Source organism: Lasioglossum baleicum, chromosome 13 (assembly GCF_051020765.1).
Source record: "Lasioglossum baleicum chromosome 13, iyLasBale1, whole genome shotgun sequence".
Taxonomy (NCBI): Eukaryota; Metazoa; Arthropoda; class Insecta; order Hymenoptera; family Halictidae; genus Lasioglossum; species Lasioglossum baleicum.
In genome coordinates this window covers 7,818,466-7,846,402 of record NC_134941.1, presented here as the reverse complement: position 1 = coordinate 7,846,402, position 27,937 = coordinate 7,818,466, and the positions used below count along the sequence as shown (strand labels likewise).

The window sequence follows — 27,937 nt, the reverse complement described above, 5'->3', positions numbered from 1 at the left end:
TTTTTTTAGCCCTTGAATAACAATTTCATTGAATATTTAACCATCCACGGTCAGTTGGGTGGGGATTCCGGCAGGTGCGGACGAACTCCGGGACCGGGAGGATAATGGTCTAATTTGGGACTGACCAGTAGCCGACTTAGGAATAAATAGATATTTAGACAAAATAAACATCTATAAACAACAGATGTCTAGAAAACATAAATGTTATAGGCGACTTCTTCATCGATGTTAATTGCAGTAACAATACATAGGTACTATTGTACTGTGCTCCCTTCCCTAGTACGTTAAGGATATTAGGATTCGGAGGGAATATTAGAAATAAACGACATTGAGGTAAAAAAATGACAATTTAATCATTCATTTAAAATGTATAATTAAGTAGCGAGCTGTAGTCAGTGGGCAGGGAATATGAATATGAATATGAAGTCAAGTTTATCTAAAGCTGAAAGTATAACAAAATATCGCAAACTAGATATAAATATATCTACGTGATCTGTCATGCATTTAGTTTTACATATTAGTAACGGATGAATCATTCTTAGAAAAATTATAATAAATAATTTTTTTACTGTAGACATAAAATAAAGGTATCGTCAATTTCGCTTAATTGTTTTCATACTGACACAAGAATATTTGACTGACTGTATATGTATTCTGGTGCCATTCTGTGTTGCGTATGTCCAGTAGTGTGTCCGCTTAATGGTCAAAAAATTAAAAAAAAGCTCGTCTCATTAAATAAGTTTTCTGAATATCCTATTTGTGTTGAATGGATTCTGTCTATGTCAAAAAGTCATTCAGATTCCAACGGGTTGGAGACAGGAAGTAGTTGATGATTTCTGGAATTCAGTTTCCTTTGAATTAATATAAAAGATGTGAAACTTTCAACCACTAAACGGGCACCACTGCTTGGAAATGTTATTGATGCACAGCATCTTCGAAGTAACGAAATACATTTACTTTCTTATATGAAAGTTATGTTTTTAAACAATATATACAGGGTCCCGATCTAGTCTTTTCGCACCGTTATATCGGAAAACTATTAGTGATTTAATAAAATGTTTCAGTCACAATTTCCTTACTGTATTGGTGAGCTCTACGGTTTTATTTAGAGTAAAAATACATCCAACATCTCAAGAACACCTTAGATTTCTATGTGATACAGTGCAACTCATTTATAGTAATCTATATCATTTATATCGATCTAACACATAAGGATAAAAACGTACACTTGAGCCTTGTCCAATTTTTCTCTAAAATCATCATTTTGCTACACACTGCAGAAACATTATTTGGTACACAACCTATTCTAGTTTTAATCGTTCATATTATTTCTAGGTTTAATTAATTGTATAGTGTACGATTGTACGAAAAGAACATAAGCGATATTCGAATTGTCGTAATCATTGATAAAAGTGTCTCTGTAAATCATGGAATGGAATCAAGTTAATCACAATGTGCCTTACACGAAACGATTTATTCTTAACGAAACAAATATAGTGATTTTCTTGGAACCTTTGAAAATAGACTGATAAAATTTACTCTCTGAGAAATCGTCTTATTACAATACCCAATCCCAAACAATTTGAATCTGCCGCTAAATTAAAGTGTACTATATTTGTTCTATACAGAATAAACGATATCTGAAACATTGTATTAAACAACTGGTAATTTTGGAGATAACAATGTGAAAAGGACCAATATGGTGTACCCTCTAGCATGTATATATATTTATAATCTTATTCATACAGAACACTTTTAAAATACAATTAATTTTTGTTTGAAAAATTTATGTTTTTCACTCAATAGTTGCATAATTAATGCAGTAATGACTTCAATAACTTATTGCTATATAAATGAGGAGAAACTTCGAAATAATCCTATTACAATTATACACTGTTAACTAACCAGACTTTCAGAATGAAATTTAATACTTCCATTGTTACCGAAAATAGCGTAGACTTAAGTGAGATATATCCTGTACAGTTCAATAATGTTGTTGTTAATTACTTCGAAATATGAAGCTGTCACGTTCTATGTTCCTTTACAAATACCACAAAATCATTGCAATGATAATGCATACTCTACAATAATCACGTCGTAATTCTCACTACATATCGACTGGTAGAAAACACCAGTATACCATTTCGCTTACTTTTTTTGCATTGAATATAATCGTTAACGACATCTGTACTAAATTTTAAATTACATTTACAACTAATAAGTAGTACATGTGTCAAACCTTTCTTTTGCGTAACTTAGCTTTTGCTTCTTCTAGTAACAGGTCAAATGTATTATCTTCGTTCATCGGCGGCAAGTGTCCTCCTCCTCCACCTCCGCATCCGCCTCCTCCGCCACCACTGGCTCCTCCACCACTGCTCGGTGAACTGCTTGCCATACCATCTATTGAAAACAACGTACAGTAAAAAATTTTGAACATTCTGCCCATCTCATTATGAATATTATTTTGTACTGTAATTGTTTAAATCACGTTTGGTATAATTTAAATCAACCATGAGACAACACTAGTTGTATCATAAAATTTTCCGTAATTAATGTCGAATATTTGCATTTCACGGTATATCGGTACATGTTTTACAAAGAAAAGTTATAAAAAAGGAAAAACATATTTACACAAGTGTGCAAAAAGAGTAATAATAAAGAGTATTAGAAACTTGACGTAAAATTGTTTTCATAAGAAAAATAATGGTTCTTGAAAAATTCGGAACCGTTTCAAGTCCTGTGTTTTAAATAATTTAAATAAAACTTCTTACCAAGATCGGCATATTTCACTTTACAAAAAGCTCGTCGTCCTCCAAAACATAAATCGTATCTGGGTAAATCAGGATCATCGTTACCATGCTCAACAGCTTCATACGCATCGTTTTTATAAGCAAACGTTACAAAACCATAATTATCCCTGCGATATAACGAACAATGAGAGATTCCATTCTATTTGTTGATATTACGAAAGATGCTACACGATATGAAAATATTTACCCATGTTCACGAAAATGAACACTAATGTCTACAACGGGTCCGAAAGCTTCGAATCTTCTACGTAAATCAGCTTTCGTGATTCCTTCTTCTAATCGTCCAACATAAATCACCCTCCGTTCCTCTACCTGTCTTTGCTTTTCCCTGTCGTACCAGGTGTCATATGCTTTATGGCAAGAACTCGACGGAGATCTAGTACAATTAAAATTGCGCTGATCATCTAACTATTAACACAGCTAATTAAGCTAGTTTGTATTTTAAGATGTGAAATTTGGTTAATATTATTGTTGTGATTAGTTGCATAATGAACTAGCATAATGAAGTTCTGAATTGCAAGACACTATTCTTTCCTAGACATAATGAATGAATAACACTTTGAATGATATAAACCTTCTCCAATCCCTATAACTACGATAACTGCTCGAAGAGCGCTGTCTGTTGTGTTTATTGTAACTTTTACGATAGTGCCTTTCCTTTCTTCGACGATTTAGCCATTTGCTTCTCCCAAAATTAGAACGAGACGAAGACCTGTAAACATAGATTTCAAAGATTTATAATCGAAAGAGATTCTTTTTTGTATTTGCTTCAGAGAAATTGTAGTAAGTACCTTGAACAACTGGAATATCTTGAAGAACACCGGGATCTTGACCTGGACGATCTAGAACGTGATCGTGAGTATGTCGATTCTGAACTAAAAGTAGATCTAGTGTTTGAACGCGAACGTGAACGAGATGACCAACTACTACTTGAACTGACAGAGCTACGACGATGGCTTATTCTTCGATTACGCGTAATGCTTCGTTTACGGGATCTACTTCTACTACGACTACTCCTGCTTCTGCTTTTACTCCTACTTTTACTTTTAGTTCTTGATCTAGATCGACTAGAACTAGAACTAATTCTGTGCTCTCTGCAAGATCGTTGCCTCGTGTCCGGGACATGTTTTTCTCTGAAAATGAAGAAATTCGTACGATTTAAATAACACTCCCAACTATGATGATTTCGCAGACTGTATGATTATAGAAAATGTCTAATAATATTTATTACCTGTCTTCCACATGTCTTTCGTCAACGTCAATTAAAGACTTTGGAGGAAATTCAAACACAGTTTCATAAGTTTGCATTCCCACGTCGCAAGTTTGTGGTTTCGGACTAACTTTTTCCTCGTCCACGTCTGCTTTTGGCTTTAAAATTGATACAATCTCTCTTTCAGACCAATTAAGACTTCCAAAGTCGTCTTTGATCGGTTCAGTTGTTGTAGACACATGATGAATATACACCAATGTCATAGGTTGCAATGGTGAACTTGTTCTGCTATTATCACTACGATTTTGCTCTCTTCTACTTCTGTATTCTGCTAAATTTAATTTTTTGCGAGGAGGTTTTCTCTCTTCATCTTGTGTGAGTTTCTCTTCTGTATTTTCGACAATACTTTCGTTCTTATCATTTGAACCATTATTAGTAGTTAGTACATTTTCACCAGCATTAGTTATTACGACAGTTGGTAGTTGCGCGTTAAGTGGTTTCTTTAATACAGAAACCATCTGTTTTGTTCGCTGATTCTCCCCGTACACGGACTTCGTTTTCCTTAAAACACCACGTTGCAATTGCAAAATACTTGTTGCTAAAGCCGAACGTATTTTCATTTCGGGTGTTGGATTACTCGAAGATTCATTTCGAAATTGATTAACAGTGTTTGTTGCATGATTTGTTGTAACACATTGAGAACTTTCTTTCTCTTTTACCTTTTCCTTTTGACTTTCGACATCAATCTGTTGTTTTACAGATTTGCTTGGCTGAACACTGTTCAATACCGTAGCCTCTGTTTGTTTTTCACTAACACCACTTGTTTCATTCGATTGTAATGCATCACTTTTCTTTGCACTATTTTCAATCGAGCATCCTCCCTTCTTTTTTATTAAAATTTCATTCTCACAAAGTGTTACTGTCGGTTTTGTAAGCGTAGAGTGACACTCAGTTTGTTGCCGATCACCATCTTTCACTGGAGTCGCCTTTTCATTGTCACTCGATTGCTTTTCATATTCACTGTTACTATCAGAACTACTAATCGATGAAGTGGCACTACTACAATAATCATGATCCAATTGAACTAGTCCACCGTCAATAGTTCTACTTTTATTATTATTTGTTACCTAATATAATAAAATAAATAGTTATTAAACTTCATGTGAAGTATTTTTCTTAGCCTTACGATAAAGAATTTAATTGCTTTCCATTCAATTATATTCTGTAAACATATAAATAACACATTTTTATACATACTATTTTTAAAAGCTTATTTCGCGAAAGCGTGGCAGCAGCATCTTGCATACGGGTTCCATTACTACGTCCGTTACCCTGTATGCTCGGCCTTGTTGGTATTATTGAAATTAATTTTTTACGCCCGGATATCTATGACAAATTCATTATATTCTCAATAAGAATATATTTTAAACAAACGAGTATTCTATAAAAGTTAGATTGTTGTATATTTACCTTTATCTTTTCTATTACTTCTTTGGATAGAACATTTCTAATATTCTTCTGAAGATTTGAAACTTGTGACAACGATTTTTTAGAAATAGTCATTTCAGACTCTCTAATGTTTTGCAGATTTTTCGAATAATTTAAATTCGAATCTGTATTACTTTTGCTAGATGAATTTGATGATACTACATTATTCTCAGAAGCTTCAAATTTTTCTAGTAAACTTTCAACAGTTCCAGCCTCGAGGACTTTAATAATAATTACAAAATCATTATGGTACATTTTTATAAATTGATTTATCTTAAAATACTGCAAATTCGCTTATTACCTGGTAATTGATTTATCGTACGAGATTTATCGTTACGATTACTAGTTTTCGTATCTTTATTTGAAACTATACATTCTTTTTTTCTCTTCTTTTGTTTTGTTAGCATATTTGCAGTGATATCAATTCCTATACTGTCATATTTAGGTATATTGTTTTTTACCTTGTTTTGACTGTTTTTAGAGTATAAATAACCTTCTTTACATTCTATATCTATGTGCTTGTCTCCATTCTTAATAGTACCAGCTATTTTGTGATATGAATTCTGTTCTACTATATTCTCTAAAAAAAACATAAAATTTTATTACAAAGAAAATAATAGATTTAAAAATATGATAATGTTAATGTAAATGAACCTGTGTCTTGATTACTACTGCTTGGTTCTTGCGTATTCTTACTGTTCTGAAAACATTCCCTTTTGAGGCCTGCTTTTTTTGTTTTAAAGCTTTCAGGTTCTGTAGTCTGTTTTATCTGTTCCTCTTGTAATACATTTTCTGAATTGCAGAAGCTTTTTCTATCGGTAGTATTCATATTTACCCCTATAATATCCATATATTCATCAATGTCGGATGTCTGAAAAAGAAAGTTTGTGAAATCATACTGTAAATACCACATAATATGATTAAGAAACTCGTAAAACCTGCAAGTAGCCAATATGTTCCTGCCAGTCTGTGAGAACTTTTGCAAAATCTTCTTTAATATTATCCATTTTAGATATAGTGGGAATGTCTTCCATTGACATTTCGTCCACATCTTCTGTTTGTCTAAAATATATTAAACTTCTTAGTGACGCTGTTATTTTCAGAACTTGAACTAAGGAAAACTGTGTCTACTTACTCATGTTCATTGCTCCATAGACTATCAGAATTTGCAATGTCAAGATGCGTTTCCATATAATCGAAATCATTTTCTACTATGTGCATTAATAAATCTTGAGGCTTTTCCATCAAGTGCTACAAAGAGATAATACATTTCATTGTATTTATAGTAACAATACATACAATGCATATTTTATTATTTCATGACTATCATTTGAAGTGTACATGCGTATTTAACCCTTTCACAATTCAATTCACACTTTGTACACCTAGGAAACTATTAGATCACATCAACCTAATTACATGCATGTACTATTAAAAATACAAATGAATTAGAACAAAAATCTAACTAAGTCCAATAGAAGAGCATAGTGTAGAAAATTATATTAACAATAATTTAAAAAAGTATCAGTGTTGTATCCGATATATTTTTGTTAAATCACAAAAAAATGTTCCGAATGTGAAACTATTTCATTATACGACTATAGAATTTGTAATATAGAAGTAGCGATCACAATTAAAAATTAATAATATTAGATTCCTTAGAAAAGTATGGTAAATTAACTAAAAAATGTGTTCACTTTTAACAAATATATTAAAAATAAAACACTTCTCAATTTGCTGTCGATATAAATTGTGATCAACATAATTGTTCAAACTGATGTGACAGAAATGCACAAAAATTATAATTATTTAACAAAATAAATATATGTATGAAAATACTCCAAATATTTTGAAAATTTATTTTCACAAGATTATTAATATTAACATTAAAAATCACGACATCTAAATACGAAAGCACAACCTTTCTGTCTACAAGCACCAAGCTATTTACATTTTCCGAAAATACAATAAACACATTACCTGCTCGAGAGACAATGAAAAATCTGAAAAGTGTTCTTCATCGTGAAAATTTAAAAACCCTGTTTCCATGATACAACTTCAAGCGTATACTTAATTGGCAATCCTGTATAATCGGCCTGCAAATGGAAATATACAAAAACAATAAGGAAATTTGTCAAAGTGATATGATGCGGCCACGCGTTTCTTTAAGGTTATGTTCGAAACAATGGTAATGTGACACAAATCTTAGTAATAGAGACGTTGAAAATTAATACCCGTTTCAGATTATCATTTCGTTTCCAAATATTTCGCACACCTGACGATTTCACGATCACAGTTACGTGTATTTCAACATAAAACCAGAAATTCATCCACATTACCCACTGCAAACGTGAAAATCCTAAAGACCGACAAAGACGTGTGATACCGTTATTTTAGTGGAGTGTAAGAAAAGGGAACTTGTCGCATAACCATATTCTGACAGGTGTAATGCAATAGAACGTGCTGACAGAGGTTTACTCTATAAAACGATCGTCGATGTTTGCTGTTACGAGACGATTTTAAATGCACATGTCGAGTTTATTCTTATAGGGATAATTCACGCCTGCACGCGCGCACGCACACATGTACTCGCGCATAGAGCATATACTAAATATGTGCACGTGTATCCAACACGTGTGTAAAGAAAGCATACTCCTATGTATATAGTTGCTACACACGCCACGCCTCCAAATATTTTAACGAATTGTTGAAAACTAACGTTCGAATGTAGGACAACAATTGATTAATTGTTCGATCACTTTACAAGACATTAGAAGTCACACTTTATATACTATTCTTTGACAGATTTTACGTTAGAATGCCACGCAACGTGAGCAGCATGTGTCACTGGACATATGCCGATCGACAGATAATTACATATGTAAGTTATTATTTTCCTACAGAAGTAATGTTCGTTCGTGGAACACTTAACAATTCATAGTATCACAAATAATCTCGAAATTTATAGCATAATACTATGTACTTACTTAAACATACACAAGCAGCTGCATCACACGTGATCGACACGTTTATACATGCTTTTCCCGGTTTCTTCACACCACGCGCACTATACACATGGAAAATGCGCACGCGTCTTTGTACAGTAGTACGTACACACCATAAACGCGCAAAACAAACTAGCGATGGAACTCCAGCGTTTTTCGAGAACCTACGTTTACACACACGCGATCCTAACTGAACCTAACTGGATTCAATGCAAATTATGAATGCGGCCCCAAAATTTCAGGTGTGCGGACTGTGCGGTGTGCCGCAGTATTGCTGGATTCGTCTCCCACTTCTACTCTTCCCCTTCTACGACGCGAGCATCCCCACCATGGTCACGTGACACGTTTTGTCTCTGTCTTCGTAATGACAGAAAGTAATTGTATTCCCCTCTATTTTCCCTTCCCAGGCGATACTGGTGTACCGTGCGGGCTCCAAATGAAAAGACAATTGTTTGGCAAATAGCAACATGGGTACAATGGTAGGGTATCGTTATTGGGCAAAGAATCGTGCTAAAGTTTAGACGCCATCATCTGATGCGCGCGCACTGTGCAAGTGTACTATGTAATTGTACTATGCGGAGCTGGAAAGAAATCCCGCGAAGGGAATGCAAGTTGTATTTGTTGTTAGACATTTGTTTACTATTGGTCGAAACGATAATGTCGACGAATTAAATAATATAAAAACCGTTATTAACTTCTTGCCTTACAATATCGTATTTGACTTCGTGATGAAGATTCTGAACAAATTCTCGTAAAAATGTTAATAATTTCCTTTAAACCGAAATAAAGTTCTATTTTGCTTTTGTTAATACACAGCTATTGGAGAACAAATAGGCATGCAATTCATATCAATATTCTCCTTTTTTAGGAAATCACGATCTACAAAATTAAAAGTTCTAATCACTGAAACCGTAAAATAAATCGTAGGACAAGGGGTTAATCTTTCCAGCCCTGCATAATTGCCTCGTTTCTAGGATTGCAATCCCGCACCCTCATTTCTCGATAACGATGGAGTTTTTCAGTAGTCAAAAGGGCTAGATAAAAGATCAATTCGTCAGCATGTAGCTGTCGCAACTTTATGCTCCGAATAATGCAAATTACGCCTCGTAAACGTGAAAATAGGATTTTTGAAGACGACTGCGGCCTAGATTTATCTCTTATCTAAGCGCTTTTGATTATTGGATTATCGATTGACGCATGCATTATCGAGAAATGAGAATTGCAATCCTGGAAACGAGACTATGCCCTTAAATATGTAAGTTTTAAAATTAGTTCATAGTGAATATAGCTTCAGAACTCTGTACTCAAGTACGCACGCGCCGTACTCAAGTACACATGCGTATACAAGATTGTACATCATGAACATAATTTCAAAATTACTTATTTTATGAATTTGTCTGTTATCTAACATTTCTCCAATTTCTTGCATGCTGTCTTTTTATCCTTTTTCATCTAGAAAATCGATGTAAAAGAGAGAGCAACGCTGTATGCGTTTAGCATATATCAACGTTACCGAATTTAGAAACACGAAGATAAGAAATTCTGATGGGAGCTTCATATCTTACATGCAGTATGACAATGATTGAGCAGATCAAGACTCGATCCGGTTTATGCTCGAATGGACCTAGCTAATAGAAGATTGGTCCTCTTAAATTTAAATGATTGGACCGATTTAAACCGGTAGCTAGGAATAACGACTCTCCTTATCCCATATATAATTCCCATGTGCAGTCATTCAGCATTGTGTCATACCTAGATTGAGATAATGTAAGAATTTATCATCAATTTTGTTTGCGGATACCCTGAGAGGATTACCACTCTAAACATAAAACGTTAACTTCTCAAATACTTGAGACTGTTCGTTGTTCATAAGAAAAATATATTCTATATATGTAGTAGTAGAAATAAAAAATATTAAATATTGTTTGGGTTTATAGGAACCTAATGTGACCCCAGTCAAAAATAAAATCAACATCGTCAGAAAGCTACATTCAAAAACAATAATAAACAAAGCTTTGATGACAAACATTTTTCCATATATAGTGCAATTTGTTCTGTAGTCCGACAAAATTTTATTCAAGTCGTTTTCGAGTTAGCATCCTAACTTCTTAAACGATCCGACTTTTTTTTAAACGTCACAGATTAAAGTTATACATATTGGTCAGTAGAACTACCTGTATTTTTCTTAGGTGTTAGCTCTGCCCTTTGTTTACAGTACTCGTCATCAAGTAAGATTAAAAAATCTAGTTAATATCCTTGGAAGAGAAATAAAGGATCTTCTTCCCCCACCCCTATATGCAGTACATTAGAATTATAGCCACAGAAAAATACAATCGGTAAACATTTCATGACCACCATGCCCTATCGCCAAATACAATATATTAATAGGAAAATATTAATATCCATATTAAAAACATATCTCGCATTCCACACCATACTTCGTTTTAGTTATAGACCATTGTCATACATCACAGAAAAACACGTTAGTAACACATTCTAGTACGCTGGTATTGTTTGTATTGTATGTAATTATTATATTAAATTCTTGTATGTTATTACAAATCGACTATCTATTAACGTTAAACCACATCTAAATTACACAAATGGCAACGAGCTTTTTGTAATAGTTAATTATTAACAAGCAGCGGCTTATTATTCCGAATGGAAAATTGACCAGCAGCCCTATAAAGAGTCGGACTGTACCGCGCTATGATGAGTATACAATCACCTTGTGCAATTAGGATGCACAAAATAGAGTCAAATACGCTTCTGCTATATGCATCCCGTTCTTACGCTACGTAGTATAATAATATGTAAGAAAAGTTATAATCATTTATGGTTTACCGTTACATTTATGTGAATAATTCATTATAATCCGTATAACAATAACTGAAAATATATATAGGTACGGAATAATATATTGCTTAGAGTCAATGCAAGAGTGTAACACTATGCTAAATTGAAAGTCATTATCTTTTTATAGTTACAATAGACTTTTACTAAAACTTAAACCCTTCGAGATTTATTTTACAAAAATTGCGCAACTACATTCGCGGAACATTGCAGCGAGTCTCGAAAAACAGAAAACTTTCTCATTTATTTTTAATTATACAAAACATTAGTAGAGAACGTAAGTTTGCGGTTTAGTTCGTAGTATATTTTTTAGAGAGGAATAATACTGTATTGTTTACTGTAAGGAATTTCATAGTACAGAGTAATTCATCTAACTTAATGACTTGGAATTTCTCGTGAACTGCTCGCTGTACTTAAAATAATTTGTGCAATAAATCGATTTAGATTATTATTCGGAGAATGTAGAATTCAAAGATCGGTTCAGATAATCGAGATCCTTTGGAATCGTGAATTAAACGACTAAATATGTCGTGTTTCCCTCAGAACAATGTTATTTTAAACATATGTTGCGTACAGCGAACAGCCTCCGAGTATTTCGCAATGGCGTTGAAGTCACTTAGGAGGTTTAAACGCGTCTCAACAATCTCAACTCGCTCTTGTAATCTTCACGGATGCTATATCGTACTTACTCCCCGGTAGCAGCTACTATAAACATGAAAAACAGCGCGATCTTGGCACTTTTCGATATGAAACGAAAGAAGCGCGTTCGCGCCACTTGGCACTTTTCTCCTCCGGATTTTTGATATGACACACGACGTTTAAAGATCTAGAAAAGTTTGCAGATTACAATGATCGTGGTCGTTCAATGGAGATTTCGAATTGAAATCCAGCAAGTTCGAATTCTCCTTAGAATTTCACATATCATATGTACGCAACGAAGAGTTCCAATGGGTTCGAACAGAAAAGCTTGCGAGCTCGTGGTAAACTTTTCGTAAAAAAAGGGTTCAAGTATGAACTTGCGAGCCTCCGAGAAATGTTCGGTAGTCGGTCGCCGACGTTTTCATCACGATATTATCACTTGAACCCCAGTTGCCAAAGAACCCTGAAGTCGCAATGGAGGGAGGACGTCGACAGCGTACGTCGAGGTCTCGGAGGCTCATTAATCGAATTGCTCATTAATAAAAATCCGTGACGCGCTCGCAAGTTTATTTTGGACGGTGTCCGAATCTGTTCGAAGATTTCGTTGTGTACATACATACACACGTTCAAACGCGTTCAAACAGAGCGCTATCGGTTCCAACTTCCTTAACACCTTACCTGCCGAGAGCCAATTAGTAGGATTTTCAATAATTGTGCTGTACCAAAAGAAAGCATAGAAATTTTCTTTTACATTGCAATCTTAAATGAAACTGTTAGATGACGTTATTGAGGGTGACTTGTTAGTTCACATGAAAATTGCTGTTGCTATTGAAGGTTCCATTAAAAAGTGTTTAGCCATGTACAACAAATTTTTCAAAATTATGCAATAATCACCGGTCGGTAATGTGTTAAGTTAGATGAATTACCTTTTCTAATTCCCATCGTTCATAGGAACAAACTGAATAAATTCAGAATGTGTCATCCCATACAATAATTAACGTTCTGTACATGACTTTTGCATCCTCGAATTTATAACTGTTTCTCGTGACTTACTGTACACATTTCCTTTTACTGTTCTGTATAATACCTAAAGGGTTATACCTTTGCGCGATAAATTATTTGATCGAAGATTCAATAATAAATATTTGATTCAATTTATTCAACACTATCAACAGTAGCAGTATCATCAAGAGTATGCAGCCAGTTGAAGATCATCATGTTCCTCTCGTACTTCGACAATTGATTGCCGCGCTCTCTCTCCACGTCTTTAATAGTTAGCGCATGGTTTCGTTCTTTTCGTCCCAGCAGAGCGATTCCGGTAATAGTTGAAGCACCAGGAACTAGTAAGGTACTGCTGGAAGTTTGTGCCGCACTTGCCGCAGCTTCTAATTGATCCAAATTAAACTCGCTCTGCGAGAGCCGCTCCAGCGCGCGGTAAGTTGTCAACAATCTGCAAATCATAAAGAAGTCCCATTAGTATTTAATCCTTGTATCTTACTGCGTGTTTTGTCTACCGCAAACAAACGTTAACTGATACACGACTCCGTTTCAATAAAACTCGCGCAAATTACTTGGAAATGCTTAGCATCGTACAGTTGCTCGAACGAAAGCGTTCGAACGCTCCTTCAAACAGAATAACTTTTTTTCAAATAAACTGTTTCCAAAGGGCGTTCTAATATTTTCGCGAGCAACTGTATTTCTTACTTTAGCTGTCAGGTTATTTTGGTTACACTGTATATCTGCAATGAAGCGCAACCTATAAAAAAAATGAATATGTACTAATTTATCACAAACTATATATTTTCTCTTGTTGGAGTATATTTTTCTCTACTTGATCAGAAGATATAAATCAACTGGTTCTACTACTATAATGATCTCTTCTCAAATGTTGATTAATTACGTCACAGAGGGTACTCGACTATAATACTACCATCTGTGAAGTAGCTAAATATTACACGACTACTGTATGGTGAAGAATTATTTAAATTTTTCCTATGTTTGTTATGATACTTGACCAATATTTCGGTTCACGTGTACTCACGGTTTGCGAAATTATGAAAAAGGATCTATGATCTTTACCGAGGCTGAACATTGCTCTGGAGGTGGGGAAATCCTCCCTTTGTGCGGGAGTACCGTTACCTTCTACCTGAAAATCAGCCTTTCAGGCTATGATTTATGACGGGGCGAAAGCAGAGCCCGATTAGGGCTAAAATTTCGCCAGACCCTCGTATTGCCGAGCCAATTGTCAAACCGTAAGGTTCCGAAAAAGAAGTTTGTGTCCGAGTCATAAACCGCGCTTGCGGACCTCGAGGGTTCATCAAATCAGCCCACAAATCTATTCGGACCTGAGTCATATAATCCTCGACATAGTTTGCATGTACTTAAGTAATTCATTCTAATGGTGTGCATATACAGGGTATCCATTAAAATCGATACCCTCGAATATCTCTGACATTATTCACGGTGCCCGAAAATGTTCCGAACCAAAAGATGAATAACAATTTAATACCAATAGTCGGATCCCTAAGATTCCAAGAACGTTCAAAACAAATGAAATCACGGACTGACCTGATATTATTATTCTGTAATTCAGAGGTCGACAAAAGGTGCTCGTTTCAGCCGACTTTCGAGGGCTACGTCCCCTTTTCCCGTCCGTGCGTCTCTTGTTTTCCCATATCTGAATAAAATTGTGCCGATGAAATTAAGAACTATTTTCCACATTTATCTTCCGAATTTATTTTACATTGCCCGAGAACTAGGATGGTCACGGGGAGCAAGACGCGCGGTCGGGAAAAGGGGGCTCAGCCCCCGAAAATCGGCCAAAACGAACACTTCTTGTCGACCTCAGCTTTAATCGCTCAATGTATAAACATTCCACAAGAAGCAGACTGCAGGTCATTTATTTACCTTCGGCGTATATATTTCTGACGGACTTTTTTGTTCACGGATCTGACCAGATCTGCTCCCGTGAAAGGTACCGAGGGTAGCGGGGGTGCGGGCGGAGGTTGGGGTGCTGATGTTTGAGCTGTCTGAGTAGATAAATTTTGCTGGCGTTGCTGCTCTTGTGCAGCTCCTCCATGAGGACTAGGAAGTTGCGACGTAATGGCTACGGGTTCGCCGACCGCAACCCATGTGCTGCAAGATCTCGAAGCATGATCGAGTCTGGTCTGCTCCAAAAGCAAAGTACTTCTTTGAGCAGTGTCCAAGGTCAAGGCAGAGACTGCGGTTCGCAGTCCACCTGTGTCCAGAGCATCTGGACTTGGTAACTGCGAGACATCGCTCGTACTGAAGCTTTTGCGGAGACCAAGAGCTGATGAGAGTAACCCACAGCTGCGAATCAGCTCGTTCTCTTCCTCGAACCAAAGGATTTCTGGTATATCCGCTGGCCTAAAACGCGAGAAATGTGATAAGACCAGAAAAATCATTTTCCTAAGTCTCTTAAGGGGGAACCTTGTGTAAAATGAAATTTTTGAGCATTTTTTTGCTTAAATTGATAGGAAATTTCCTCAGGAGCACGACAAAAAAGTTAGAAAGTGATCATATTCTTGTACATCATTTTCAAAATAAAGTGAACGGATGTATTGAGCGGAGCGGCTCAGGTAGTCGGGCCTTCGTCGGACGCTCGGTCCTTCGGTCCCTTTTTATTAATAAATGATACTTGGGCCATGTACATAAGGTTCCCCCCTTAACTAGGGAACTGCTCATCATCCGAAGACTCGGTTCCTTCTGATCAGTTCGGATAATCGAGGTTCCACTATATCGTGAATTAAACGAGCATTTCTGATCCCAATTAGGTCGTGTTTGGTATCTTTTTACTCAGAAAAATGCGTTCTAGAGGGTGTGATGATTAATAGTTAATACCTGGTGGTCTGAATTTGTCGGAAATCAGGTTTCGGCGATGGACCACGGCCAGCAAGATGAACATCGGTGTAAGATTTGAAGGTAACCAGTCTATTGCCAGCCCCCCTAAGTTCGCTTGCTATCGAGGAAACACTAAATAGGGAAAGGTCGGTCGTGACACTTTCATGACTCGGTGATCTTAACATTCGCGGAGTTACTTGAAGTGCAGGACACTGTGTATTTGTTACACTGTTGCAACACTGTATATGAGCCACCACCGGTATCGGCGAAGCCCGTTTTTCTTCGCCCTCGGACATTTTTAATTCTTTCACTTTTCACCCTTGTGAGTTCTACTCGCAAATCCGAAATTCTTTATGCTTTTTTTCACAATTGATAATCATTCTTGTTTGCTTGTAATAATTTTAATACCGTAGAATTTCAAAAAAATTCGATAGTTAACTACTTCCAAAAATACTAATATATTTTATAAATTCAAGATCGACTCCGGTTGTTTGTGACGGATTATAAAATAGATTGCGAAGGTTGACTTTGTCCCACTTATTTTGAATGAAGCACTGAATTAAGAATTTGCCGAAACAACAGAAAAACATTGTTCAATTTGAATTATTGTGGTTTTAAAATCAAGTTTATGTTTTATAGTAGATTGATGGTATCTCTGTTGCTACTCATACTGCCAAGCAATGAAAATTTACAAATTGCACGTGGTATATTGGAACATCGAAGCGTTGTGATATTCATGTTTCTGCTTCATGTTACATAATTTACGGTATATGCCAGGGAATCCTGAAAAGATAATAAATATCTTCATGTTATCGATATAAAATTAATATACCTCGTTTTTGATGTTTGTGTGCCTATCTGAACAGAAGAGAAATAATGAAAAAAATTAAAAAAAGGTACGTTGATTTTTGAATTGTCATGTTCTATTTATTAAATAAATGCAGGAAATAGATGGGAAAATAATAAGGAAAGGAAAATTAATGATACAAACGAAACATTTTCGCAAACATAAATAACTTAAACAAAAATTAAATAATACAATAATATATTACGATATTTTTGTATAACAAAATATTTGTAAAAATGTATTTTTCCTTTGAGAAAAATTAAAATTTCTCCGTCCGTTTACGAAATCACAATTGTTCCTACTTATACATATATCGCTATTCGCGTTCGCCTCTCAACAATGATTCATATATCCTGAAATATTAAGTGTTTACTGTTGCGATTCGATATGGTTGAGAATTTATCTGTCCACTAGCATTCTACAAAGACTCCTTCATATCGATGTCTAACATATAGCGCGGTTTCTTTGTTAGAGACAAAGCCTCAGCCCTCGTGAATGGCTATTTGCTCGTATAGAAATGCACGCTTTCTATATGAATGTCTTTCAGTTTGTCATAGTATTTCACAAAGGAGAGCTAAGAGCTTCCAATGTTATAATAACTCGATACCGTCGTGAACAAATTTCAATTAATGCTTGTTAAAACTACCTTTGCTGGTAGCAGCAAGTTTCATCCGCAAGATATTCATAAACAAAGTAAAATTAAAAACTACTAACTCCTTTAAAAATAGACATATGATGCAATAAATTAAAAATAAGTGTTTTTTAGAGAACAGTCAGTATACTTAGATGATATTTAATTAATAATATAATAGGAAGGCAATTGATTATGGATTACTTATTAAATATATAAATATAATAAATAAAAACATAGAATGCTTAGGTAAATTTTAACATATACATGTAACGTATCTATGAATTCAAACTATAAATGCATTTCTAATTGCACAAGCCTGCACAATGTTGAATTATATATATAAAATTTATTGCTCTCTGATGAAACACCTGATATGCTAAACAAATGTTTATTTGATTCCTATTAGCAATGTGAGTAGATGTACAAAACTCAGGCAACTGAAATAGACAAGTATCAATACATAATCTTTATGACAATCATTACAAAAAGAAAGCTTTGTATTTTAAGATTAGGTATGCTATTTTTATACCGTACTACCTTGTCAAATAATATTGATATTTGTGACTTCTTGAGAAATCTTTTGCGACATTTTGTTTTAGCAAATATTACATAGCGTGTGAGTGCATAAGAAAAAACATAAACTATATGAACCTTATCTACCTCTACAAACTGACTTAGTAGTATATATTAGATTACATAAAAATCTCATGCTCCCAATGCAAGTTATACGTATAATGGATAACATAATGGATAAAATTTATCTTACATCTGTATATTCGTATTGTACTTTAAACTCATATTTTAACTTTTATACGTTGAACTTATTTACACAATTGCAATAGTTTACTCCTAATCTGATCTATTTGATATGCACAGAAATATATTTGACACTTATACATAATATTTCAACACTGAAAAGGAAGATAAAAAAAGTGTAGTTTTTATGTGCATTAAAAATATGAACTTCAATGATAGTGTTACAATCATGGATAATGTGACATAATTGTAAAATAAATATAACAAAAATATACATGCATTATATTTTATTAAAACATAATTTTGTACTGTCAATTGTTTTAGAATATGTATCTCCTGTCTTACAACATTCACTATTTGATGCGTCTTACTTGAATAAAGTAGAATTACTACATTGATTGAAGTTATTATTGCTTCAAATACTGCTGTCGTTTCACCTCACAGGTACTTCAACGACCTCTTTATCTCCATACTTTTCTGTCCAGTGTTTTTGTCCAGTTATTAACAAATGGAGACGACCACTGTACGTTGCATTATCGTGTCGAAGATAAGGTTACAATTCTAAATGTTAGGGAACGATATATAAACGATATATTAACCGATGATTACTTCTCATAGGCTAGGGTTGATACGTCGAGGTCGCTTATTGCACAGGCGTCGATCAATAAAAACAAGTAAAGGTACCTGTGCAGCTCGTGAACTCTGTCAACGCAGAATGACAAAATAGATTTCTCAAAATTGTTCATATCAATTTTTTCTATTATCTTTTCATATTTTCATAAAGTATACTTCCATCTATTCAATAATGTAATCTATCGTTGCATTTGTATACGCAACGCTTATATTTTATATATATTATTAAAAAAATAGGTTATAATGAAGATAAACATCATTTATATTTTGCGCGGTTTATTCATATATGTAGTACAATAGACGTTCTCCTGTTCGAACTTTTGTTATCTGAACACTGTATTATTCAAACTTGGATGACTCGTACATGCTCGTACACTATAAATATATAAGTTAGCCGGGAAAAGTTTCAATATATTCTTTTATCTTTTTGCACAAACATGATATAATATTTTTTGTTATTTTGAAACTATTTCACGTACATAAATGCGAGAGACCTTAAATGCTAAAACGTGTAACTTGCATAGCAACAATTTCTGTATGAACCGTCGTCCATTTTCCACCCATTTGAAGCGGTATCGAAACCGCCATGACTAAAAGAGATATGAATATCGATTGACTATAAAAACAGTATGCGATAATTATAATATTGTACAGTCAATACTTCATCTCAGTAATAAGAAAATATAATACCAAAAATTTAACAATTGTAATAGGAATAAATGATTTCGAAAGAGGAATATAAATAAAATTGAATCTGTCAAGAAACTATTATTATTATATTATTTATATTTCTTTAAATCCTAAAATTTTCATTCGTAACATTTCTGTCTATTGTTTAAAATAACAAATGATATTTCAGGTGGGCAGAATACGTGGAATGCACAATGTTTGATTTTCCAAATAATAATCTATGAAATGCACATTTGATATCTGTAATTTCATTTATAACAATAGGTGTACAATAATAAGTGCAACATTGTCTATTGGAAACAAATACGAAGGAGCGGTGATGTGTTGACAGGCTTAGGGTTGATAATGCTAAAAATAAGAAAGCGTAGTCGTTGAATGTTTTACGCGCTACACCTACGAATCTGACCTAGACAGTCTTTGATACTGCCTGAACGAATTTTATTCCATTTTTTTTCGAAATCCATAAAAATTTGAATGTATATTTTATAAAGCAAAAACAGAGAATTTGGTTTCTTTAAAAATGAACTTCATGTGATTATTCGAATGTACTCTTTATTTACACGAAAACTGTATTTACAAATATTATAAGGGTATACACTGTTATAGGTTCATACACTGATTTGCACTCGAGACATTCATATATTTACAAACTCACGTTTCTGAAGATGTAACTGAGAGTTACCACACTCTTTATGAACACCTGTATTTTTGAAAATTCTTTTTTAAATGCAATAATCCGTGATAAAACCATGGTAAAAAAGAAAAAGATGATTTATATGTATCTGTTTATAAATCTGTTACCAAGTCTGTTCTCAATACGTATACTGTCGCTAAAGTGTACATAGTCATATGTATAAGTAAATATAAAACTATGTCAAACATGTGGAAAATGAAGGAAACGCATATCGCTTAATCTGATTCTGATCCTGAGCTTGCATCTGACTCGTATTCTCCTATATTTATGGTGAATTTGTATTCCTGATCGCATCCCAAGTAAGCATCGCTCATAAAGTATAAAGTATAGGAATGTTGTCCAGGAGCAGGTGCTACAAAATCAAGTTTAACCTTTGCTTTCTGTTGTAGCGTTAATCTCTTGATAGACAGCAGAGAATTGGTCTTTGGATCGCCGATGACCACCCACCATCCCTCTTCGCGTTTCTGTGGGAAGAAAGGTGCCACGACTGGTCCAGTAACTTCATCTTCCCTTTCGAGCTGAACAATAACGTTCACTGTGCCACCGCTGCGCAATTTATCTTTGTCTTGAACTTCATAGGACATTTCTATATTAGGATAACGATTACAGAATCTAGCAACGTCTGCCATTTGTGTTTCAGATAATTGCAGAAGACGATTTCTGTCATCGTCCTCTAGCTCCATTACATCAAACACAGTCTCTACCCCCTTATCAGTGCAACGTTTAATTGTTTCAGAAGTAAAGTGTGGCAATTGTTTTAAATAAGAATCCTTAGACCACATTGCTTGAGTGACCATTTGTGCCAGTTCCATAGCTGCAACCGCGGGTGCCAACCAACCAGATGAACTGAGAACATCAACGCAAGCTTGTATCAACCTAACGGCCTTGCTTAACACCAACTCTGTATCTTTCTGCAGTTCCGGGCCCAGTTGTATTCGAGACAAATGCGCCTGCAATAGAAGCTGGGCTTTCACATGAGGATCAGCCATCCTCGCGGCTTGTGGAGCGTGTGGGAGGCGTGCTGCTAAACTTCGCAACAAATTTTCTTCGCGTTGTCTAACGGGTACCGTTTCATATTCCGCGGCTGCTGAAATAATTTCCAATAACCCTCTGATCTTGGTTTTGTTGTTCAAAGAGAGGCTGAACAGTTCGATCGTCGCGTAATTGATATAATAATAGGCTGCGATCATTCCAAGATTGAGAGGCAAAGTATCCATTTCATCTTCCACGGCAACGCATTTAGCTTGTTCCAAATCACTCAAGGTACTTTCAACTAGTTCAGATAAATGATCGGATAAGTGCCTATGCGTAACACCTTGCAATCCGTAATAATTGGGATTTTGTGTGAGTCGTCTATACAAGAAAGTCCACGTAAGATAGTCGACTGCATCTTGTTTATTCTCGATCGTTTTTGTGACTATTTCCGCGTTAAAGTGATCGTGCAATCTGTGATCCAAATGACTCTCCACGGGCAGAGGTTCGTTCAAAAACTTCTTAAAGAAATCTTTCTTCGAGCTCTGACAAAGGAGAACACATTTAGCGTCATCGTCCTCTAATGGTCGATTTGCACGAGCTACCATTTGCAAGACATCTGTGATAGGATAATCTTCGTAGGCGTGTGTCTTTCCATTGTAGCACTGGGTATCCATAACAATTACAAGATGACAATTTATAGACAAATCCCAGCAAAGATCTCTTGTGACGATTGCTATTTGAATGGCGCCGCTATCGAAGAGCTGTTCAACCAGGCGTCGATCATCAGCTGATAATCCTTCGTGAAGATAAGCAGCTCCTTGTGAAAGTGTTTCTTTTAATGTCTTATCAGTCATTCTATCTAAGAATGGTTTGATATCTGCTTCCTCTGCATGGAAGAATCGAGAGGGTTGTCCTTCTGCGGCAGTAAAGGTCAATAAATCAATGGCTGTCAATCTAGCTTGGCGGCGAGTAGGAACAAAGACAATGACTGGCTTGTGAGAGGCATATCGCAGTATTGCATTGTACACTGGTTTCGCCATAGCAGCCAATCTCGAAGCATTGTGAGTAATATTTATTCCTTGTACATGTAACTCTAAGGGTACAGGCCTAACAGACGGATGGAAATTGAAAGTTGCTGCGGCGGGTGCACCTAGCCACTGAGCTACATCTTTGGCGTCTGCGAGTGAAGCTGACAGCGCAATGATTCTGGTTGGCTTGTCCAACTGAGAAGAAATGTAACGAGCCCTCGAACACGCTATTTCTAACACAGGTCCTTCTTCGCCACCAATTAGTTGAAGCTCGTCGACGATAAAAAGCTGAATATTTTGCACATTCTTCCTCTGCTTCCATCTTCGCGATAGAACGTCCCACTTATCTGCTGTTGTAATGATGATTTGTCCTTTGGCAAGCAACTTAAGATCCGTTCCCGTTTCACCAGTCAGTAAAACCACCTTTCTCCCCAGAAGTTGACTGAATTTTACCGACCAGTCAGCATAGACTAATTCTGCTAAAGCTTCTTTGCTAACCATGTACACGCATCTACCTTCCGAGTTCTGAACTAGTAAACGCAATACCGCAAACTCGGCTACTGTTGTCTTTCCTGAACCTGTAGGTGCCCCAACGAACACGTTGTCATCTGAATTATAAACAGCATTGAACACTTGTGTTTGAATCGGATTAAATTGCGGAAATTTATCAGTATAGATACTTTCAAATTTGGAATTACGCAATGCGGTAATTGGAAGCGGCTGCAAATCGAGCAACTCAGTCGGCGGTAAATTCTTTTCTGGTAGAATCAAATGACGGAAACTGACGGGTAATTGAGTTTCCGCTCCAATCCATCTATCTGATACAACCCGTAAGAAGTATTGCGGTGGTAGGGGCTCGAATACTGGTACAAAGAATTTGATCAAGTGCTCGTCTATCGCGTATTTCGCTTTCAATAAGAAATACTCGTGATGAAGTATTACTTCGGAATCCACATCTTCAACTAAAATCCAGAATGCCTCTGAAGCCCCGTGTACCTTTTCATCCCACTGGAAGTCAGGCGTAATTGTTAGTTCTACTCTTAATGTAGAACGCGTTATCGGTTGAATATGCGTTGATAATTCTAACTTCGGGAACTGATGAATATATTTATGAATAGTTTTGCCCAGTTTAGGTACTCGAATCAATTCTCCAATTTCATTTGGCCCAAGATCGTATAATCTCTCCCACGGAAAATTCTTCTTTTCTATTTTCTTTACGATCTCTTCTGGCATTTTACGGAATTGTCTTAGAGGGGACATCGATTGCCACATTCTTCTATCTATCATTTTGCACAAGGATAAACACTTGTCAGCTAGTTGTGCCCAACCACGGAACAGAACTATCTCAAAAATTGCTCTCATTAATCTCGATGCGGACTGTGTAACAAAGACCATGTCTGACATAAGCGCAAATCCTTCTAGCTTCAGCTGAGAGATGTAAGCTTGTAAAAGTACGTTAACTTTTGCACTTGGTTCTTCTATGCTTTCTTTTACTGGAATAGGTACTCTTTCCATCAACTTCTGTAACTCTAATTTTTCTTCTTCTCGAACGTTTATATGCTTAAATTCACCGGACAATGAAAACACTCTGAACAGTTCAATTTCACTTAAAGTACGTTTCAATAACTGATTGTACGTGGACATTGTGTCATGCGTACAGTAATAATGTGACGCTATCCGACCTAATTCAGTGGCCTGGAAATTTCCTGACTTTCGATCGTATTTTATTAAACCGCTGCGATCCAGTCCGACCGCTGCGGAATGAATAAGATCAGCTCTGTGCAATTCAAGTAATGGATCCTCTTTTAACTTGTCATGGCTTATACCATACAGATTTGGGCAACGAAGCATTCTGATGTACAAATAAGTGTATCCCACCCAGGTAACAGCATCTCTAATGTTTTGTATAGTACCTAAGACAATTTCAGCATTCAGCATGTCTGACATTTTACTGATTAGCTGCGACTCGATGGGCAGTTGCTGATTTAGGAGAGACAGATAATACTGGAGTTCACTGTGATTCGTGATAAGAATGCCTTCACCTTTCGTGTCGTATTGCGGACGACCAGCTCTGCCCAGCATTTGCAATACGTCTAGGGCACCTAATTCAACCCATCTACCCTTTTCCGGATTATAAACCTGGGTTCCTTTGATAATAACTGTGTGCGCCGGTAAATTAACTCCCCAAGCTAAGGTTGCGGTGGACACTAGAACTTGTATATGTCTATCAGCAAACAGATCTTCTACCAACGTTCGATCTACTCTCGTCATACCCGCATGATGAATGGCAAATCCGTAAGGCAACAAATCTTTAAGTTCTTGATTTTTTACTTGTTCAGCTTCTGTTCTTAGAACCTCCATGGATGCAGATCCTTCTCTAAGGAATTGACCTAGCGTATCTTTTTCCAAGCACATGTCCCTAATAGCGCGTGCCGTTTTCCCAGTCTCTTTTCGTGAATGTACAAAAATGAGAACTTGATTTCTACCTGCATGCTCCATTGTTTTCTCGTATACAATTTCATTCATAACTTGAAAACGTTTCAGTGCCTTTTTCTCTGTAACACCTATGTATTGTTGCTCTAAAGCGACGGGTCTGAAACTATTGTCGAAATAAAATAAGCCTGTCTCTGGCTTTATACGTAAAAATGTTGCCACATCTTGATAATTAGGTAACGTAGCTGAAAGACCGATTAACCTTACATCTTCCTGTGTTGTTTCAATGTTTCGAATTGTTCTAGCCACCAAGGCTTCCAAGACGGGACCTCTCTCGTCGTGTAATAAGTGGATTTCGTCAATAATGATCAATCTAACCAACGAAGTAAACGTTTTCTCGCCTCCTTTTCTTGTTATAATATCCCATTTCTCAGGGGTGCACACTATAACTTGTGTCGCAGCTATTTGCTCTCGTGTCAATTGATGGTCACCAGTTAATTCGGACACAGTTAAGTTATACGTGGACAATCGTTTACCAAATGTTCCAACCATTTCTTGTACCAATGAACGCATTGGTGCTACATAAATTATTTTGAACTCGTCGCTGTTAATTGTGCCATCCGCGTTTATATGCTTACCAATTTCACGCATCATACATAGAAGAGCGACATTAGTTTTACCCGCGCCTGTTGGTGCGCAAAGCAATAAATTTTCATCGCTCTCCAATGCAGTTTGATATAAACGGCTTTGAATTCGATTTAAAGTTTTGAAACCTTCGAATGCTGGTTGCACATATTTCGGTAGCTGTTCGATGGGATGAAGTTTCTCGCTGTCTGAAAATGGTTTCGGCTTCAACGCCGGAACATGAACCTCTTCATATCCTTTCCGTTGTTTTCTAAAGCTGCCATCAGGTAATTGACAGCGTTTGTTTGACATAAAATGACTTCCTTGTGCAAATATGAGATCTTCCAAATCTATCAAATTTCTTGTACCCTGAACCTGACCTCCAGGGCCTCCAGTATCTTCATTTTCTTCTCTCCTTTTACGTTGTGCTCTTGCCTCCATTGTTTCATCGGCATCATCGTCACCTTTGCCTGTATCCAACTGACGTAGAATTTTTGCCAGTATCGGATCATCATTCATTTTATTTCGAATCTTTTGCCGTTCGGATTCAGACTGTGATGATGCCAACATAGTACAGTACGCGATTGTATGCCTATATTTCTTCAGTTGTTTGATAAAATCGAAACAGTCATAGCCCAGTAAAAGCACTAACTGATTTTCACAGTCTCGATCATCGCCAGCGTCTTTCAAAACTGCTAATACTTCCGCCGCCCTTGCTTGTGAAACCATCGCGTCATCATAAATTCTGCTCAATCTTCTCTGCAACCAATATGCATCTATATCCAGTGGATGCAATGGTTTTTCCTTCTTCATTTCTTCTGCACTGCCCAGCTGAAAGTGAATTTTTCGTAAGACCATACAAATATTAATTTAAATTAGCTTCTTTATGAAAATGATATGCATTTTCTATACTCACATTTTCGGCATGTATAGCTCTATCATCATTAGCTTCTTCACCTTCATCGCCCTCGTCATCATTTTCTCTGATCTCTCCATAAACATCTTCATCATCTTCTTCACTACTTTCTTCGAATTGTACATTGATACCATATGTTTCATCGATGTTTTCTTCATTAGTAGTGTTCTTCTCGTCGCTCCCAAAGTCTGTTATCTTTTTCCCAAGATTCACCAGCAGTGCAAATCTTTCTTCTGCCAACAAACCTAACAACAATTCTGTCTCCTTCTTTTTCTCTTTTTCTTTAAGTTTATCATTTTTCAATACTGCCAGTACTTCATCAGCAGCACCACATAGAATATCTCGTGGTTGATCTCCTAAAGCTTCTTGAATAAAACTTAATAATACTTCGTATGTTTGCCGTGTCTCTTGTGTTTTCGGACGGTAAACAATACCAACCATTTCATCCACTCCTTCAGAAAGTAACGTTGCACCCTTCATTCGGGCAAAGTCATACTGTGCTTCATCTCGTTTTTGACGCCTATAAAATAGAAAGACCATTATACAGATCATTTTTACTTTTACAAACATTATTAATGAACTATTTAGACAGCAGATTTTATGCATTTATGACAAAAATTAAATATATTGATATTAATATTAATTAAAAATAAATTTCTATTTCACTTCAATTTGTTGTAATTCAGGTCTAAAATTATTATTTTGCATAAAGATCCGCTGTCTAATGATAACAACAGAAAGAAACAATGTGAAACTGAGAGCGACATGCGAGAACCAACTGTATTCAAAGTTGTTTTCGAAAACTACAATATTTACCTGGCTTTTCGTTCTTCTGCTTTTCCTGGCTTAGTACGTTGTGCTCTGTCACCCATTCGTGTCCCATCAAGCTTTCCCACAAGGGACATAACCTCGCCAGTAGCTTCATCTCTACTGCGTCTTTCTATTAACCGTACATCCGCTTGTAAAACAAGATTAGAATTCTGAAAAAGCAACCATACATAACACATACAGTATAGAACAACATGAATAATAATAATAATAATAATAATAATAATAATAATTCTATGATCACTGAGTTCAATGTAATAATTGCATATATAATAATGGAATAAAGCAATGTAACAATGCATATTGAATTCAAATATTCCAATGCAAACGGATACATAAACGTACTTACCGCTTTATATTCATATTGCAATTGCCTCGCTGCAGCATCAGCCATGGTAGCTTCCTATACAAAGAGAAGTAGCTGTAAAACTTGTGTAAAAATATGGTTTCCCACACACATAAACCGCAGATTGTTTTACCTTTTCAAAAAGATTTCACACAAATAACACGCAGCGTCTTCTAAACTTCGCACACGACTATATGTATAGTAATTTCACAAATATTATGTTTCCATAACCTCCTCGAATGCATTACATTTATAGGTAAGGCATAAACATAATTCTATAATCTACCTAGAGAGTTAGCAAGTGGTCGCATAATAGAACCATCGCGGATGTGTTCCACAAAGCATCCATGTCTAACACATACGGAACAATACGGAACTACGGAACGTATATAAACAAACATACATTTGATTTGACCTATAACGATCAAATTTTCAAACCAATGTCACCGTCAGTCGTACGTCTAAACCAGTCTAAACAGATCATCATCGATTTTCTTTGAAAATCTTATTTTTTATAACCAATTTAAAAAAAATACATACCTTCACGACGGAATATATTACAAATTCAATAGTTGAGTACGACGGTGAATGAATTCTTTATCCGATCACAGACGAATAGAACCATCACTGATGCGTTCTACAAAGCATCCATGTCTAAACATACGAC

At 35.8% G+C, this 27,937-nt stretch overlaps 3 protein-coding genes across 7 annotated transcripts; all 3 read right to left on the bottom strand.

Annotated features, from left to right (window-relative positions):
* Positions 1-328: 328 nt before the first annotated feature.
* On the bottom strand, positions 329-8,736 carry LOC143215420 (uncharacterized). Of its 5 annotated transcripts, none has more exons than XM_076437534.1 (14): positions 8,496-8,736; positions 7,489-7,604; positions 6,644-6,759; positions 6,447-6,570; positions 6,163-6,379; positions 5,810-6,088; positions 5,491-5,729; positions 5,278-5,406; positions 4,042-5,147; positions 3,602-3,943; positions 3,385-3,522; positions 2,998-3,186; positions 2,772-2,917; positions 329-2,400 (listed from the first exon to the last, which is right to left on the bottom strand). In XM_076437534.1, exons 2-14 carry the CDS (start codon positions 7,555-7,557, stop codon positions 2,234-2,236), a joined length of 3,261 nt encoding a protein of 1,086 aa, XP_076293649.1. In that variant the 5' UTR covers positions 7,558-7,604; positions 8,496-8,736; the 3' UTR covers positions 329-2,233. The 5 variants fall into 5 exon arrangements, with proteins under 5 accessions (XP_076293649.1, XP_076293648.1, XP_076293650.1 ...); XM_076437533.1 differs by lacking the exon at positions 8,496-8,736 and adding an exon at positions 7,743-8,445; XM_076437535.1 differs by lacking the exon at positions 8,496-8,736 and adding an exon at positions 7,784-8,445.
* A 1,958-nt stretch (positions 8,737-10,694) lies between these two features.
* LOC143215425 (uncharacterized) lies at positions 10,695-19,804 on the bottom strand. The gene is made up of 4 exons (XM_076437547.1): positions 18,475-19,804; positions 15,867-16,649; positions 14,913-15,392; positions 10,695-13,455 (listed from the first exon to the last, which is right to left on the bottom strand). The coding sequence occupies exons 2-4, from the start codon at positions 16,160-16,162 to the stop codon at positions 13,161-13,163; spliced, it is 1,071 nt and encodes a 356-aa protein (XP_076293662.1). The 5' UTR covers positions 16,163-16,649; positions 18,475-19,804; the 3' UTR covers positions 10,695-13,160.
* A 154-nt stretch (positions 19,805-19,958) lies between these two features.
* Positions 19,959-27,564, bottom strand: L(3)72ab (U5 small nuclear ribonucleoprotein l(3)72Ab). The gene is made up of 5 exons (XM_076437532.1): positions 27,404-27,564; positions 27,274-27,327; positions 26,913-27,076; positions 26,097-26,616; positions 19,959-26,011 (listed from the first exon to the last, which is right to left on the bottom strand). Exons 2-5 carry the CDS (start codon positions 27,316-27,318, stop codon positions 20,336-20,338), a joined length of 6,405 nt encoding a protein of 2,134 aa, XP_076293647.1. The 5' UTR covers positions 27,319-27,327; positions 27,404-27,564; the 3' UTR covers positions 19,959-20,335.
* Positions 27,565-27,937: the final 373 nt, after the last annotated feature.